The sequence below is a fragment of the Pseudophryne corroboree genome, chromosome 5, assembly GCF_028390025.1.
Source record: "Pseudophryne corroboree isolate aPseCor3 chromosome 5, aPseCor3.hap2, whole genome shotgun sequence".
Taxonomy (NCBI): Eukaryota; Metazoa; Chordata; class Amphibia; order Anura; family Myobatrachidae; genus Pseudophryne; species Pseudophryne corroboree.
The window spans coordinates 33,272,996-33,292,603 of NC_086448.1; the positions used below are offsets into that span (position 1 = coordinate 33,272,996).

The 19,608-nt window shown below is 51.1% G+C and overlaps 1 protein-coding gene across 2 annotated transcripts in view; it reads right to left on the reverse strand.

Annotated features, from left to right (window-relative positions):
• Positions 1–16,050, reverse strand: part of TOP1MT (DNA topoisomerase I mitochondrial) — a 159,475-nt gene extending 143,425 nt beyond the window's left edge. Inside the window, exons 1-4 of one of the 2 annotated variants that reach the window (XM_063921205.1) lie at positions 15,842–16,050; positions 7,528–7,621; positions 6,909–7,011; positions 5,620–5,675 (exon numbers count right to left, since the gene is read on the reverse strand). In XM_063921205.1, the coding sequence (XP_063777275.1) occupies positions 5,620–5,675; positions 6,909–7,011; positions 7,528–7,574 (206 nt within the window). In that variant the 5' untranslated portion in view covers positions 7,575–7,621; positions 15,842–16,050. The remainder of the gene's footprint in view (positions 1–5,619; positions 5,676–6,908; positions 7,012–7,527; positions 7,622–15,841) is intronic. The other variant, XM_063921204.1, reaches the window with a different exon arrangement.
• Between the last annotated feature and the right edge of the window lie 3,558 nt (positions 16,051–19,608).

Here is a 19,608-nt window from a genome sequence, read left to right on the forward strand (position 1 = left end):
CAACTTGGAGTCCTCCAAGTCACTTGTAGACGCAGGCACTACAATAGGCTGGTTCAGATGAAATGCTGACACCACCTTAGGGAGAAAATGCGGACGAGTCCGCAGTTCCGCCTTGTCCGAATGGAAAATCAGATATGGGCTTTTGTAAGATAAAGCTGCCAGTTCTGACACTCTCCTGGCCGAAGCCAGGGCTAGTAGCATGGTCACTTTCCATGTGAGATATTTCAAATCCACATTTTTTAGTGGTTCAAACCAATGAGATTTTAGAAAGTCCAAAACCACATTGAGATCCCACGGTGCCACTGGAGGCACCACAGGAGGCTGTATATGCAGCACTCCCTTAACAAAAGTCTGGACTTCAGGGACTGAAGCCAATTCTTTCTGGAAGAAAATCGACAGGGCCGAAATTTGAACCTTAATAGATCCCAATTTGAGACCCATAGACAATCCTGATTGCAGGAAATGTAGGAATCGACCCAGTTGAAATTCCTCCGTCGGAGCACTCCGATCCTCGCACCACGCAACATATTTTCGCCAAATGCGGTGATAATGTTGCACGGTTACTTCCTTCCTTGCTTTAATCAAAGTAGGAATGACTTCTTCCGGCATGCCTTTTTCCTTTAGGATCCGGCGTTCAACCGCCATGCCGTCAAACGCAGCCGCGGTAAGTCTTGAAACAGACAGGGACCCTGCTGAAGCAAGTCCCTCCTTAGAGGTAGAGGCCACGGATCTTCCGTGATCATCTCTTGAAGTTCCGGGTACCAAGTCCTTCTTGGCCAATCCGGAACCACTAGTATCGTTCTTACGCCTCTTTGCCGTATAATTCTCAATACTTTTGGTATGAGAGGCAGAGGAGGAAACACATACACCGACTGGTACACCCAAGGCGTTACCAGCGCGTCCACAGCTATTGCCTGCGGATCTCTTGACCTGGCGCAATACCTGTCCAGTTTTTTGTTGAGGCGAGACGCCATCATGTCCACCATTGGTCTTTCCCAACGGGTTACCAGCATGTGGAAGACTTCTGGATGAAGTCCCCACTCTCCCGGGTGAAGGTCGTGTCTGCTGAGGAAGTCTGCTTCCCAGTTGTCCACTCCCGGGATGAACACTGCTGACAGTGCTATCACATGATTCTCTGCCCAGCGAAGAATCCTTGCAGCTTCTGCCATTGCACTCCTGCTTCTTGTGCCGCCCTGTCTGTTCACATGGGCGACTGCCGTGATGTTGTCCGACTGGATCAACACCGGTTTTCCCTGAAGCAGAGGTTCTGCCTGGCTTAGAGCATTGTAGATTGCTCTTAGTTCCAGAATGTTTATGTGAAGAGACGTTTCCAGGCTCGTCCACACTCCCTGGAAGTTTCTTCCTTGTGTGACTGCTCCCCAGCCTCTCAGGCTGGCGTCCGTGGTCACCAGGATCCAATCCTGTATGCCGAATCTGCGGCCCTCCAATAGATGAGCACTCTGCAACCACCACAGAAGAGATACCCTTGTCCTTGGAGACAGGGTTATCCGCTGGTGCATCTGAAGATGCGACCCTGACCATTTGTCCAACAGATCCCTCTGGAAAATTCTTGCGTGGAATCTGCCGAATGGAATTGCTTCGTAAGAAGCCACCATTTTTCCCAGGACTCTTGTGCATTGATGTACAGACACCTTTCCTGGTTTTAGGAGGTTCCTGACAAGCTCGGATAACTCCTTGGCTTTTTCCTCCGGGAGAAAAACCTTTTTCTGAACCGTGTCCAGAATCATCCCTAGGAACAGCAGACGAGTTGTTGGCATTAACTGGGATTTTGGAATATTCAGAATCCACCCGTGCTGTTTTAGCACTTCTTGAGACAGTGCTAATCCCATCTCTAGCTGTTCTCTGGACCTTGCCCTTATCAGGAGATCGTCCAAGTATGGGATAATTAATACGCCTTTTCTTCGAAGAAGAATCATCATCTCGGCCATTACCTTTGTAAAGACCCGAGGTGCCGTGGACAATCCGAACGGCAGCGTCTGAAACTGATAGTGACAGTTTTGTACGACGAACCTGAGGTACCCCTGGTGTGAGGGGTAAATTGGAACGTGGAGGTACGCATCCTTGATGTCCAAGGATACCATAAAGTCCCCTTCTTCCAGGTTCGCTATCACTGCTCTGAGTGACTCCATCTTGAACTTGAACTTCTTTATGTACAGGTTCAAGGACTTCAGATTTAGAATAGGTCTTACCGAGCCATCCGGCTTCGGTACCACAAATAGAGTGGAATAATACCCCTTTCCTTGTTGTAGAAGAGGTACCTTGACTATCACCTGCTGAGAGTACAGCTTGTGAATGGCTTCCAAGACCGTCTCCCTTTCGGAGGGGGGCGTTGGTAAAGCAGACTTCAGGAAACGGCGAGGTGGATCTGTCTCTAGTTCCAACCTGTATCCCTGAGATATTATCTGCAGGATCCAGGGATCTACCTGCGAGTGAGCCCACTGCGCGCTGAAATTCTTGAGACGACCGCCCACCGCCCCCGAGTCCGCTTGAGAAGCCCCAGCGTCATGCTGAGGCTTTTGTAGAAGCGGGGGAGGGCTTCTGTTCCTGGGAAGGAGCTGCATGTTGCAGTCTCTTCCCCCTTCCTCTGCCTCGTGGCAGATATGAATATCCCTTTGCTCTCTTGTTTTTAAAGGAACGAAAGGGCTGCGGTTGAAAAGTCGGTGTCTTTTTCTGTTGGGGAGTAACTTGAGGTAAAAAGGTGGATTTCCCGGCTGTAGCCGTGGCCACCAAATCTGATAGACCGACTCCAAATAACTCCTCCCCTTTATACGGCAAAACTTCCATATGCCGTTTTGAGTCCGCATCGCCTGACCACTGTCGCGTCCATAAACTTCTTCTGGCCGAAATGGACATAGCACTTACCCGTGATGCCAGTGTGCAGATATCCCTCTGTGCATCACGCATATAAAGAAATGCATCCTTTATTTGCTCTAAAGACAGTAAAACATTGTCCCTATCCAGGGTATCAATATTTTCAATCAGGGACTCTGACCAAGCTACTCCAGCACTGCACATCCAGGCTGTCGCTATAGCTGGTCGTAGTATAACACCTGTATGTGTGTATATACTTTTTTGGATATTTTCCATCCTCCTATCTGCTGGATCTTTAAGTGCGGCCGTCTCAGGAGAGGGTAACGCCACTTGTTTAGATAAGCGTGTGAGCGCCTTGTCCACCCTAGGAGGTGTTTCTCAGCGCGCCCTAACCTCTGGCGGGAAAGGGTATAAAGCCAATAACTTCTTTGAAATTAGCATCTTTTTATCGGGGGCAACCCACGCTTCATCACACACCTCATTTAGTTCTTCTGATTCAGGAAAAACTATAGGTAGTTTTTTCACACCCCACATAATACCCTGTTTAGTGGTACCTGTAGTATCAGCTAAATGTAACGCCTCCTTCATTGCCAAAATCATATAACGTGTGGCCCTACTGGAAAATACGGTTGATTCGTCACCGTCGCCACTGGAATCAGTGCCTGTGTCTGGGTCTGTGTCGACCGACTGAGGCAAAGGGCGTTTTACAGCCCCTGACGGTGTTTGAGGCGCCTGGACAGGCACTAATTGATTGTCCGGCCGTCTCATGTCGTCAAACGACTGCTTTAGCGTGTTGACACTATCCCGTAATTCCAAAAATAAAGGCATCCATTCTGGTGTCGACCCCCTAGGAGGTGACATCCCCATATTTGGCAATTGCTCCGCCTCCACACCAATATCGTCCTCATACATGTCGACACACACGTACCGACACACAGCAGACACACAGGGAATGCTCTTAACGAAGACAGGACCCCACTAGCCCTTTGGGGAGACAGAGGGAGAGTTTGCCAGCACACACCAAAGCGCTATATATGACAGGGATAGCCTTATAATAAGTGCTCCCTGTATAGCTGCTTTTATAATATAATTTTTGCCACTATTTTGCCCCCCCTCTCGTTTTACCCTGTTTCTGTAGTGCAGTGCAGGGGAGAGACCTGGGAGCCGTCCTGACCAGCGGAGCTGTGTAAGGAAAATGGCGCTGTGTGCTGAGGAGATAGGCCCCGCCCCTTTTTCGGCGGGCTCGTCTCCCGCTCTTTAGTGGATTCTGGCAGGGGTTAAATATCTCCATATAGCCCCCGGAGGCTATATGCGAGGTATTTTTTAGCCAAATAGGTTTTCATTTGCCTCCCAGGGCGCTCCCCTCCCAGCGCCCTGCACCCTCAGTGACTGCCGTGTGAAGTGTGCTGAGAGGAAAATGGCGCACAGCTGCAGTGCTGTGCGCTACCTTTAGAAGACTGAGGAGTCTTCTGCCGCCGATTCTGGACCTCTTCTTGTTTCAGCATCTGCAAGGGGGCCGGCGGCGAGGCTCCGGTGACCATCCAGGCTGTACCTGTGATCGTCCCTCTGGAGCTGATGTCCAGTAGCCAAGAAGCCAATCCATCCTGCACGCAGGTGAGTTCACTTCTTCTCCCCTAAGTCCCTCGTTGCAGTGATCCTGTTGCCAGCAGGACTCACTGTAAAATAAAAAAACCTAAGCTAAACTTTTCTAAGCAGCTCTTTAGGAGAGCCACCTAGATTGCACCCTTCTCGGCCGGGCACAAAAATCTAACTGAGGCTTGGAGGAGGGTCATAGGGGGAGGAGCCAGTGCACACCACCTGATCGGAAAGCTTTACTTTGTGCCCTGTCTCCTGCGGAGCCGCTATTCCCCATGGTCCTTTCAGGAACCCCAGCATCCACTAGGACGATAGAGAAAGGTCTTTTCTGATGCGACCACTGTCCATTCATCAATATCCAAAAGCTAAAAGTTTTTGAGGTTTGACTACAGAAACCTACATCGGGATGCGGCTAGCGCACTGGCACTAGGGATGCGGCGGCCATGTGACCAACGAAATCCCAGCGCCACAACACCGACTTCCCGTAGGTAAGTATCGGGGGCCATTCTTAGGATTAGGACCCGGAAGGAGGGAAGGGGGGGGGGTTAGACACTAGAGGGAGGGGTTAGCTGTAGCCGCCACCCATCACAGTCTTAGCCTTCCCAGGCAGGTTAGGGTAAAATAATTCCCAAACCCCCTGTTGGCATTCTAATTGTCAGGATGCCGGTGTCTGTTATGTGACCACCGGGATCTCCATCAGGATCCCCATCACACCCCCTATGTTATCTGCTTCCTCCGACTGTGTAGATCCGGAGTGTCGAAAGGGATCCGTTCCGGGCTCTCCACATCCTCTGGCCCTCGCTGTGTGCATACCAGGAATAAGTGCATGCCTGCCCTGCAGCGTAATACTAATTAGTGGGGAACGTGTGGCTGTTAGGGGTCACGGGTCAGCTGCTGTCCTGCAACTGGAGCAATATTCCGGTGGATTTGCATCTGCGGCCGCAACTTACAGCAAGTTAGATATATCCTTTCACGTGGGGCCATTGGATGTTAAAAATGAATAGGCCTCTTCGTTACTGTACATCACAGTGCTATTAGGACAAACAGTGAAATCACTGGGGTCTTTCATAGTGGGCGAGTGATTGTGCCTTGCCGATGACCAGGATTTCCAGAGAAAATATTCAGACCTGTCAGAGAGAGATCATGAACAGCTATGGACAATGCAGCAATAACAGGGGATACTGCGCTTACCAAGTCACCGCCATGTGCTCTTTTAGCGGCTTCTCCGTGGAGGTGGAATTTTTAACCTTTAATGAAAAAAAAAAAAAAAGGAAAATGCTAAATGCCAACTGCAAAATAAATTAAGGAATATATAAAATAAAAAAGGAAAAATTAAAGAATTTGAAATGTACCAACAATAGACATCAGGCATAAAGTCATATCATCCCCATCTGCCCCAACGGGGCTGCTTGCACTGTGGCTGGAAGCACCCATTCAGGGCACAGATCTGGGAGGGTGTTTATAAGAAACACAGGGTGACAAACCAGGAACATAAAGGGCTTGATCCTGAGTTGGACGAATCCCAGGAACATTTGCAGGTTGTGCATGTTCCACAATGCACCTTGACTGAGGACACGAGCGCGGCCGGTTCGCTTTGGGCAGCGATAAATAATGGGAGCAACAGATACTCCCAATGCCTGCTATATTTTTGCTGGCATCACCACTTCAGGGGCATATTTATCAGTCATTTTGCAGCAAAACAGCTGTTTTCATCTGACAGATAAATGCAACTGGCAAACGATCAAACCAGCATATTCCAGATACAGAGCAAATTCAGACCTGATCGCAGCAGCAAAATTGTTCTCTAATGAGCAAAACCATGTGCACTGCAGGTGGGTCAGATGTAACATGTGCAGAAAGAGTTATGGGCCCTACACACTGGCCGACATCACTGCACGATATGAACGATCTCGTTCATTAATGAACGAGATAACGTTCATATCGTGCAGTGTGGAGGCACCAGCGATGAACGATGCGCGGCCCCGCGCTCGTTCATCGCTGGTGCCATGTCGGCTGTGCATGCAGGCCAATATGGACGAGATCGTCCATATTTGCCTGCACGTCTACGGAGCCGGATGACAGGGGGAGTGAAGAAACGTCACTCCCCCACCCGCCGCCGGGTCGCCCGTCGGGCACCTCGGTGGCCAATCGCCTAATGTGTAGGGCCTATTAGATTTGGGTGGGGTGTGTTCAAACTGAAATCTAAATTACAGAGTAAAAATAAAGCAGCCAGTATTTACCCTGCACAGAAACAATATAACCCACCCAAATCTAACTCTCTCTGCACATGTTACATCTGCCCCACCTGCAATACACATGGCTTTGTCCATTAGAGAACAATTTTGCTGCTGCAATCGGGTTTGAATTAGGCCCAGTCCCATATCATACGTACCACATTAAGTGGACTGTGTTCCTCCGTCGGATAGGATGATGTTGTAAGATAGGAAATGTACTGTCCTCAGCAATACTTATACACTTACCTCCTCCGTACAACCATTCTGTAGCTGGAGGGGAGATTTGTTTTCAGCGCTCACATCTTCCTTTAAATGTTCTTCCCTTTTGTCTCCATTAAACTTTCTACTCCTAAACACAATGTAAGAATCAGTCTGCAGATACTCTTAAGATGCATTGACGGTGCAGACAGTAACTTCGTCTGGTGAGGTTGCTGGTTTCTTACAGACACAGCACCCCCTGCAGGACATAACATGGTACTGTACTATAACTACTGCAATATCAATCTGAATGTCCGACTGTATCACCAGACAATGGATCTCCCGGGTAACAAGCAGTTATAATAAACAGCGGAATACAAGGAGATCGCACAATGAGGGAGACTCATTGCCTGAGAAGGAGATCTATTTCTGAAAGATGACTTATCATTGGGTGAACCTGTGCTCACATAATGGGAATGATCCGCAGCTAACACACATCTCATATATACGGGTCACTGTATATTAGAATGTGGTAATTCCCAATAACGTGTGTCCTTCTGCTATAACAAACTCGGGAGCTAAGAGGCTGCAGTAAGTCCGGCGGCTAACTGAATACCCCCCTAAGTGTCAGACGCTCTATATAAAGTGACCAGGAGGTGGTCCTTACCTGTGGGGGTCACTGTGTAAGGTTGTTGATACCATGCTGACACTCATCAGGCTCTATTTATTTCCAAGGAAGAGACTTCACTTTGCCGGAATCTCTGTAATTCCAGGATACAGGAAGTTAGTAACACACGTTATGAGCAAAATAAGTATCGGTACAGGGTTTACAAGAACACAGAGGTACAGCTGTCTGCTCCAGGAGCACTGACATGCCAACGGTCACACCAAATTACCGTTTTACACTGCAACGGTGGTAGAGCTTTTATTATTTTAGTTCTCCATCTTCTTAATTCTGCCATATATCCGGCGGCTGCCGCAACGAGAGCGAGGAGATAGAACCAGCAGCTTTCTAGTAATGTAGATATAGGGGGTGCAACCAACCACAGTAACTAAGGCCCAGATTTATCAAGCCTCGGAGAGCGATATATTGCACGGTGATAACGTACCAAACAATCAGCTCCTGGCAGTCATTTTTCAAGGCCAGCTTGTAACATCAGGATTTTGGTACTTACCGATAAATCCCTTTCTCCGATTCCACAGGGGCCACTGGAGTGTAGTTACAATGGGGAGATAGTAGGTGGTATTGGTAGCTGGCACTTTAAAAATTCTCACACTGTGGCTAGCTCCTCCCCTACTATCTCCCCTCCAAGCCAGTCTACGTTAAACTGTGCCCGAGGAGAGCTGTAATAAACAAACCGTAAGGTAGAGGAGGTTAACGACGCCCTGTAAACCAGGCGAACACAAACTAAACCTGGAACAGAACCTGACAAAAAACCAGGCTAGCCTGAACCCAACAAGCAGTCATATGGTGATCTGCAATCGTTAATCAAACAAAAATCAGGAGAAACAGCGCTGGGCGGGCGTCCAGTGGCCCCTGTGGAATCGGAGAAAGGGATTTATCGGTAAGTACCAAAATCCTGATTTCTCCTTCATCCACTAGGGGCCACTGGAGTGTAGTTACAATGGGGACGTCCCAGAGCTCCCAAAAAACGGGTGGGAAAGCGCTGAGAGTCCTGTAAAAACTGCTCGGCCAAACAGTGATGCAGAGGCCGTAAAAGTGTCAAACTTGTAGAATTTGACAAAACGAATGTCGGTTTGACCAAGTAGCCGCCCGACAAAATATTCATGGAGACCCCGCGGGCGGCTGGCCACGAAGGTCTTACAATGCGCGTAAAGCGCGCTGAATTGGAAAACGGAGGTTCCCTAGTAACCGCCAAGAAGACTGTCTGATGATCAGATGTATCCAACTGTCCAGCATATGCTGGGGCCCCGGCTATTTAGTACGGGAGCATCGTCCAGAGCAAAGAAGAAAAAACACTTCATCGAATAGCCTGAGACCTCTGTAGAGAGAGTTGACGAGCCCTGACAACATTCAGAGAGGATTGAAAACCACTAGTGTCAGATTTATATGAAAAATGGACCTCCCCTCTGGAAGAAACGACCGCTGAGGCCGAAGCCGAGCCCGGGGAGTTGCCAATAGAGTACTCCCTGAACAAGAGGCCGAACTTACGGCCGCTAGGCTAATCTCATTTGGAAGAAAAGCGAAAAAGGCAGAGACCTAAAATTCCGGTCAGTGTGGTTTGAAGCGCAGCGGAGCAAAAAACCTCCCAGAGAAACCAAAGATGAATGGTAACTGGAAGAAGGGGGAAAAACCCCCTTTTATCTTCATTATGTTCCATAAAGTTTTCCCAAAGTGGCAAAAGCGAGAAGAGGTAATAGACTTCTGAAATCGGAGCCCAGTAGGCCTAACCGAACTAGGGAACTCCTCCCTTCTGAGGTCTCGTGAACAGTCACACGGGTAACCGAAACCAGTGTAAAATTGAACAAGGAGAAAAAAAAGGAGCCTGTTGAAGTAGACAGTCCCGTCGAGGTAGGAGCCAAGGCTCCTCTACTGACAACAGGCGTATCTGTATCTTCAAGTCATGCGTGGCCCAACCAGCGCCACCGAGAGGACTAGCACGCATAATCCCCTCCTGTGTTACTGAACATGAAGTAGAAATAGAAAAGGAGGCAGGATAGAATAACCAGAAAACTCCCCGGAGCCCTGAGGGCCTCCACGGCTACTGCCGTCCGAGAGTAATAAAGGGTTAAAGAGTCAGTCAGAACGCCCTGAGGTCGATCCGAAATCTCCGCCCACAGCGGACCAGCTGACAAAACTCCGGGGCATGTTCCCTCACCCAGGAGTCTGACCTGGTGGCTTGATCTGGAAACAAGATTGTTGTCCCCCGTTCCGAGAGGAATGGAGGCGACCACTCATTACGTCGCAACTTGACTGAAGAAATAGAGTCTCTGGTGCCGAGGAATGAAAAAACCTCTGACGGACCGTGTTGAGAAACGTCTATGCGGAGCATAAATTGGATCTGTGTCGAATCAGAAGCTCGTGGATCCTCCGGATATTCAGAAGCCACCTAATGTACAGAGTGGGATAGTAGCAGTAAATTGTCCCATTAGGGAACCAACGTCACCCACTGCCCTTGAAAAAGAGTTATTCTGTTATCTTCCTAAACTCTGTGGGAGCGGAAGAGAGAAGAGTAAAGGACTTACAGTGAAAATGAGAATCCTGTTAAGGGGGAATCTGAGAAAAGCCTGTCCAACGGAAATCAGTAAACAGGCATCTCTGAAGACAAGGGACACGTAAAACTCCCTTTCTTGTTTAAACTAGCAATCACAGACTAAAAGGATTGTAAGGCCAGAATAGGCCTGTCCGAGCCACTTGGCTTCGGAACGTGAAAAGAAAACAAAGGCCTGAGAACTGTCCTAATTCAAATGATATGTGTAAAACAGGGATCAACACCCTTTGCGGTTAGAAACCTATGGAGCGCAGCCTGCAGTATGACTCTCTTGTCATCGTAAATCAGCCGACCCATGCCGAGGGACTCCTGAGACGGTTGTAACCGCCCAAGCCTTCTCCCATCGACCTGCGCCTACCCTGGGACCCTGCAGGTGTAATGGGTGTATAGGATGACATAAAATCAGACTGGACTGAGGATGTTGAACCTCTGCTTCAGCCTTTTTACCCTGAGAACCCCTGGCGACGAAGATATCACCCGTGTGGAGTCAAAAACCTGAAAGGGCACGAAACAATCTAAAGGGAAGACCAGTAAAGGTCTGTCTTGGAGCTGGGGCAGTAGTAGGAGAAATCAAAGTGGACCTACCTCCATTGGTTCAAGAAATCCTGCAGAAAGTTCCTTCCCCAGAACCATCTGCCCCGTAGGATTTCATGTTTACTTGTCACTGTCGCAGCCCCAGAGGTCGTCGGGTTAAGACAGCCCAAGCGAAGATGCAGGGTCCGAGTCTGTAGACATGGAGACCTCCAAGGAACATAAAGCAGAATCGTGATTCTGACCTGTATCAAAGTATCAATTGATCCTGATGCGAAGCATCCTGTAACCTAGAGGACAATTGTTCCCCAACCTACCTGCTCCGGATACGGTAGAACCATGCTGTAAGAAAAATAAAATAATAAAGAAAAAAGAAGAAAATTCTTCAGCTAAACCCAAGTGAACCAGCTACCTCGGGCACTTAACTAAGACTGGCTTGGAGGGGAGATAGTAGGGGAGGAGCTAGCCACAGTGTGAGAATTTTTAAAGTGCCAGCTACCAATACCACCTACTATCTCCCCATTGTAACTACACTCCAGTGGCCCCTAGTGGATGAAGGAGAAATAGCAGTTAGGAGCTGATTGGTTGGTACTTTATCACCGTGCAATTGATCACTCTCCATGGCTTGATAAATCTGGGCCTAAAGGCACATACACACAGGGCGATTTTGAGCTGAGAGCAGGTCACTTTTGGTGTTTTGAGCGGCTTTGAGCTCAATGTCGCCCAGTGTGTATGACCCGGCACTGAGCGCTGATGCGCGCTCCCGCTTCATCGCCGCCGGCCACCGTTCATCTGCTGGTATCACCGGCTTTCCATAGCGTCCTGCTATGGATAGCCGTTCACCCCCGCTGACATCGCTGGGCAGGGGAAAAGCGCTCAGTGTGTATGCACCTTATGTACGCTGCTATCCGTTCAGTAACAACACTCCTCCATATACCTCCCTCACTCAGTGCCTCAGTACCTCATGCTCCAACACACAGTCACTCTGCTCCCCCCATATACCTCCCTCACTCAGTGCCTCATGCTCCATCACAAACTCACTCTGCTCCCCACCATACACCTCCCTCACTCAGTGCCTCATGCTCCATCACAAACTCACTCTGCTCCCTACCATATACCTCCCTCACTCAGTGCCTCAGTACCTCATGCTCCATCAGTCACTCTGCTCCCCCCATATACCTCCCTCACTCAGTGCCTCATGCTCCATCAGTCACTCTGCTCCATCAGTCACTCTGCTCCCCCCATATACCTCCCTCACTCAGTGCCTCATGCTCCATCAGTCACTCTGCTCCCCACCATACACCTCCCTCACTCAGTGCCTCAGTAACTCATGCTCCATCAGTTACTGCTCACCACCATATACCTCCCTCCCTCAGTGCCTCATGCTCCCCACCATATATCTCCCTCACTCAATGCCTCATGCTACATAACGTCACTCTGCTCCCCCCATATACCTCCCTCACTCAGTGCCTCATGCTCCATCACAAAGTCACTCTGCTCCCCCCATATACCTCCCTCACTCAGTGCCTCAGTACCTAATGCTCCATCACAGTCACTCTGCTCCCCCCCATATACCTCCCTCAGTGCCTCTGTACCTCATGCTCCATCAGTCACTCTGCTCGCCCCCATATACCTCCCTCACTCAGTGCCTCATGCTCCATCACAGTCACTCTGCTCCCCCCATATACCTCCCTCACTCAGTGCCTCATGCTCCATCACAAACTCATTCTGCTCCCCACCATACACCTCCCTCACTCAGTGCCTCATGCTCCATCACAAACTCACTCTGCTCCCTACCATATACCTCCCTCACTCAGTGCCTCAGTACCTCATGCTCCATCCGTCACTCTGCTCCCCACCATATACCTCCCTCACTCAGTGCCTCATGCTCCATCACACAGTCACTCTGCTCCCCCCATATACCTCCCTCACTCAGTGCCTCATGCTCCATCAGTCACTCTGCTCCCCCCGTATACCTCCCTCACTCAGTGCCTCATGCTCCATCACAGTCACTCTGCTCCCCACCATATACGTGCCTCAGTACCTCATGCTCCATCAGTCACTCTGCTCCCCACCATATACGTGCCTCGGTACCTCATGCTCCATCACACAGTCACTCTGCTCCCCCCATATACCTCCCTCACTGCCTCAGTACCTCATGCCCCATCACACAGTCACTCTGCTCCCCACTATATACCTCCCGCACTCTGTGCCTCATGCTCCATCAGTCACTCTGCTCCCCATATACCTCCCTCACTCAGTGCCTCATGCTCCATCAGTCACTCTGCTCCCCCCATATAACTACCTCACTCAGTACCCCATGCTCCATCACACAGTCACTCGGTACCTCCCTCACGCTGTGCCTCAGTACCTCATCACAGTCACTCTGCTCCCCCCATATACCTCCCTCACTGCCTCATCACACAATCACTCTGCTCCCCACCATATATCTCCCTCACTCAGTGCCTCCGTACCTCATGCTCCATCGCAGTCACTCTGCTCCCCATCATATACCTCATGCTCCATCAGTCACTCTGCTCCCCCCATATACCTCCCTCACTCAGTGCCTCATGCTCCATCAGTCACTCTGCTCCCCACCATACACCTCCCTCACTCACTCAGTGCCTCAGTAACTCATGCTCCATCACAGTTACTGCTCACCCCCATATACCTCCCTCCCTCAGTGCCTCATGCTCCCCACCATATATCTCCCTCACTCAATGCCTCTGTACCTCATGCTACATAACGTCACTCTGCTCCCCCCATATACCTCCCTCACTCACTCCTTCTGTACCTCATGTTCTATCAGTTACTCTGCTCCCCATCATATACCTCCCTTACTCAGTGCCTCATGCTCCATCACAAAGTCACTCTGCTCCCCCCATATACCTCCCTCACTCAGTGCCTCAGTACCTAATGCTCCATCACAGTCACTCTGCTCCCCCCCCATATACCTCCCTCAGTGCCTCATGCTCCATCAGTCACTCTGCTCCCCCCCCATATACCTCCCTCACTCAGTGCCTCATGCTCCATCACAGTCACTCTGCTCCCCCCCTATACCTCACTCACTCAGTGCCTCAGTATCTCATGCTCCATCAGTCACTCTGCTCCCCATCATATACCTCCCTCACTCAGTGCCTCATGCTCCATCACAAACTCACTCTGCTCCCCCCCCCATATACCTCCCTCACTCAGTGCCTCATGCCCCCCACCCATATACCTCCCTCAGTGCTTCTGTACCTCATGCTCCATCGGTCACTCTGCTGCACACCATATACCTCCCTCCCTCAGTGCTTCAGTACCTCATGCTCCATCACACAGTCACTCTGCTCACCCCATATACCTCCCTCACTCAGTGCCTCATGCTCCATCAGTCACTCTGCTCCCCACCATACACCTCCCTCACTCACTCAGTGCCTCAGTAACTCATGCTCCATCACAGTTACTGCTCACCCCCATATACCTCCCTCCCTCAGTGCCTCATGCTCCCCACCATATATCTCCCTCACTCAATGCCTCTGTACCTCATGCTACATAACGTCACTCTGCTCCCCCCATATACCTCCCTCACTCACTCAGTGCTTCTGTACCTCATGTTCTATCAGTTACTCTGCTCCCCATCATATACCTCCCTTACTCAGTGCCTCATGCTCCATCACAAAGTCACTCTGCTCCCCCCATATACCTCCCTCACTCAGTGCCTCAGTACCTAATGCTCCATCACAGTCACTCTGCTCCCCCCCATATACCTCCCTCAGTGCCTCTGTACCTCATGCTCCATCAGTCACTCTGCTCCCCCCATATACCTCCCTCACTCAGTGCCTAATGCTCCATCACAGTCACTCTGCTCCCCCCCTATACCTCACTCACTCAGTGCCTCAGTATCTCATGCTCCATCACAAAGTCACTCTGCTCCCCCCATATACCTCCCTCACTCAGTGCCTCAGTACCTAATGCTCCATCACAGTCACTCTGCTCCCCCCCCCATATACCTCCCTCAGTGCCTCTGTACCTCATGCTCCATCAGTCACTCTGCTCCCCCCATATACCTCCCTCACTCAGTGCCTAATGCTCCATCACAGTCACTCTGCTCCCCCCCTATACCTCACTCACTCAGTGCCTCCGTACCTCATGCTCCATCAGTCACTCTGCTACCCATCATATACCTCCCTCACTCAGTGCCTCATGCTCCATCACAAACTCACTCTGCTCCCCCCCATATACCTCCCTCACTCAGTGCCTCATGTCCCACCCCACCCATATACCTCCCTCAGTGCTTCTGTACCTCATGCTCCATCAGTCACTCTGCTGCACACCATATACCTCCCTCCCTCAGTGCTTCAGTACCTCATGCTCCATCACACAGTCACTCTGCTCCCCACCATGTACCTCCCTCACTCAGTGCCTCATGCTCCATCAGTCACTCTGTACCCCCCCATACACCTCCCTCATGCAGTGCCTCATGCCCCATCACACAGTCACTCTGCTCCCCCCCATATACCTCCCTCACTGCCTCATGCCCTATCACAGTCACTCTGCTCCCCCCATATAACTACCTCACTCAGTGCCTCATGCTCCATCACAGTCACTCTGTTCCCCCCATATACCTCCCTCAGTCTGTGCCTCAGTACCTCATGCCCCATCACACAGTCACTCTGCTTTCCCCCATATACCTCCCTCACTGCCTCATCACACAGTCACTCTGCTCCCCACTATATACCTCCCTCACTCTGTGCCTCATGCTCCATCAGTCACTCTGCTCCCCATATACCTCCCTCACTCAGTGCCTCATGCTCCATCACAGTCACTCTGCTCCCCCCATATAACTACCTCACTCAGTACCCCATGCTCCATCACAGTCACTCGGTACCTCCCTCACGCTGTGCCTCAGTACCTCATCACAGTCACTCTGCTCCCCCCATATACCTCCCTCACTGCCTCATCACACAATCACTCTGCTCCCCACCATATATCTCCCTCACTCAGTGCCTCATGCTCCATCACAGTCACTCTGCTCCTATATACCTCACTCACTCAGTGCCTCATGCTCCATCAGTCACTCTGTTCCCCATATACCTCCCTCACTCAGTGCCTCATGCTCCATCACACAGTCACTCTGCTCCCGCCATATAACTACCTCACTCAGTACCTCATGCTCCACCAGAGTCACTCTGCTCCCCACATATACCTCCCTCACTCACTCACTCAGTACTGTACCTCAAACTCGCAGTTAGCGGGTGACTATTCCGGTCACTCTAACCCGGCCAGCAGGAGATTCTGGCGTCTCAGAGATTACAGACGCCGCCTCCGCGGGCCGAGTCACACGTTCGGAAAACTGACGTCACACGTCCCGCAACAGACGCACACTTCCTGTCCCGGCGTAACGTCACCCTCACCATCAGGTGACTGATGAGATCACAGTAGTTGTGATGGGACTAACAGCCATTATACAGTCCTATCACTGTCATGTATTACAGGTCCCACCTATATACTGTATATATCGCCCTGCTACACCTACCCCAATATAACTATCACATACCCCCTCCCCAGCTCACACCTACCCCCAATACACCTATCACATACCCCCCAGCTCACACCTACCCCAATATACCTATCACATACCCCCTCCCCTGCTCACACCTACCCTCTATACACCTGTCACATACCCTCTCCCCTGCTTACACCTATCCCTATACACCTATCACATACCCCCTCCCCTGCTCACACCTACCCCCTATACACCTATCACACACCACCTCCCCAGCTCCACACCTACCCCCATTACACCTATCACATACCCCCTCCCCAGCTCACACCTACCCCAATATACCTATCACATACCCCCTCCCCAGTTCACACCTACCCCAATATACCTATCACATACCCCCTCCCCTGCTCACACCTACCCCCTATACACCTATCACATACCCCCACCCCAGCTCACACCTACTCCCTATACACCTATCACATACCCTCTCCCCAGCTCACACCTACTCCCTATACACCTATCACACACCACCTCCCCAGCTCCCACCTACCCCCTATACACCTATCACATACTTCCCGCTCACACCTACCCCAATACACCTATCACATACCCCCTCCCCAGCTCACACCTACCCCTATACACCTATCACATACCCCCTCCCCAGCTCACACCTACCCCAATATACCTATCACATACCCCCTCCCCAGCTCACACCTACCCCAATATACCTATCACATACCCCCTCCCCAGCTCACACCTACCCCTATACACCTATCACATACCCCCTCCCCAGCTCACACCTACCCCAATATACCTATCACATACCCCCTCCCCAGCTCACACCTACACCAATATACCTATCACACACACCCTCCCCTGCTCACACCTACCCCCTATACACCTATCACATACCCTCTCCCCAGCTCACACCTACTCCCTATACACCTATCACACACCACCTCCCCAGCTCCCACCTACCCCCTATACACCTATCACATACTTCCCGCTCACACCTACCCCAATACACCTATCACATACCCCCTCCCCAGCTCACACCTACCCCTATACACCTATCACATACCCCCTCCCCAGCTCACACCTACACCAATATACCTATCACATACCACCTCCCCAGCTCCCACCTACCCCCTATACACCTATCACATACCCTCTCCCCAGCTCACACCTACCCCCAATACACCTATCACATACCCTCTCCCCAGCTCACACCTACCCCCAATACGCCTATCACATACCCCCTCCCCAGCTCACACCTACCCCAATACACCTATCACATACCCCCTCCTCAGCTCACACATACCCCCATGCACCTATCACACCCCCCCTCCCCTGCTCACACCTACCCTCTATACACCTATCACATACCCTCTCCCCAGCTTACACCTACCCCTTTACACCTATCACATACCCCTCCCCTGCTCACACCTACCCCCTATACACCTATCACACACCAGCTCAATACTCAGTCACATACCCCCCAAGCCCGATCACCCTGCTCACACCTACTCCCAATACACCTATCACACACCCCATCCCCAGCTCATTACCCACTCACATACCCCCCAAACCCGATCACCCTGCTCACACCTACCCCCGATACACCTATCACACCCCCCTCCCCAGTTCATTACACACATACCTCCCAAGCTCAATTATTCTGCTCACACCTACCCCCAATACACCTATCACATACCCCCTCCCCAGCTCATTACCCACTCACATACCTCCCAAATCCCAATTAACCTGCTCACACCTACCCCCAATACACCTACACCTCCCCAGCTCATTACCCGCTCACATACCCCGCCAACCGTGATCACCCTGCTCACACCTACCCCCAATAATCCTATCACATACCCCCTCCCCAGCTCACACCTACACCAATATACCTATCACATACCCCCTCCCCTGCTCACACCTACCCCCTATAAACCTATCACATACCCACTCCCCAGCTCAAACCTACTCCCTATACACCTATCACACACCACCTCCCCAGCTCCCACCTACCCCCTATACACCTATCACATACCCTCTCCCCAGCTCACACCTACCCCCAATACACCTATCACATACCCCCTCCCCAGCTCACACCTACCCACAATACACCTATCACATACCCCCTCCTCAGCTCACACATACCCCCATGCACCTATCACACACCCCCTCCCCTGCTTCCACCTACCCCTATACACCTATCACATTCCCTCTCCCCAGCTCACACCTACTCCCTATACACCTATCACACACCACCACCCCAGCTCCCACCTATCACATACTTCCCGCTCACACCTTACCCAATACACCTATCATATACCCCCTCCCCAGCTCACACCTACCCCTATACACCTATCACATACCCCCTCCCCAGCTCACACCTACCCCAATTAACCTATCACATACCCCCTCCCCAGCTCACACCTACACCAATATACATATCACATACCCCCTCCCCAGCTCACACCTACTCCCTATACACCTATCACATACCTTCTCCCCAGCTCACATCTACCCCCAATACACCTATCACATCTATCACATACCCCCTCCCCAGCTCAAAACTACCCCCAATACACCTATCACATACCCCCTCCTCAGCTCACACATACCCCCATGCACCTATCACACACCCCCTCCCCTGCTCACACCTACCCTCTATACACCTATCACATACCCTCTCCCCAGCTTACACCTACCTCTATACACCTATCACATACTCCCTCCCCTGCTCACACCTACCCCCTATACACCTATCACACACCAGCTCAATACTCAGTCACATACCCCCCAAGCCCGATCACCCTGCTCACACCTACTCCCAATACACCTATCACACACCCCATCCCCAGCTCATTACACACATACCTCCCAAAGCCCAATTAACCTGCTCACACCTACCCCCAATACATCTACACCTCCCCAGCTCATTACCCGCTCACATACCCCGCCAACCGTGATCACCCTGCTCACACCTACCCCCCAATAATCCTATCACATACCCCCTCCCCAGCTCACACCTACACCAATATACCTATCACATACCCCCTCCCCTGCTCACACCTACCCCCTATAAACCTATCACATACCCCCTCCCCGCTCACACCTACTCCCTATACACCTATCACACACCACCTCCCCAGCTCCCACCTACCCCTTATACACCTATCACACACTCCATCCCCAGCTCATTACCCACTCACATACCCCCCAAACCCTATAACCCTGCTCACACCTACCCCCAATACACCTATCACCCCCCCCTCCCCAACTCATTACACACATACCTCCCAAGCCCAATTATTCTGCTCACACCTACCCCCAATACACCTATCACATACCCCCTCCCCAGCTCATTACCCACTCACATACCTCCCAAATCCCAATTACCCTGCTCACACCTACCCCCAATACACCTACACCTCCCCAGCTCATTACTCGCTCACATACCCCCCAACCCTGATCATCCTGCTCACAC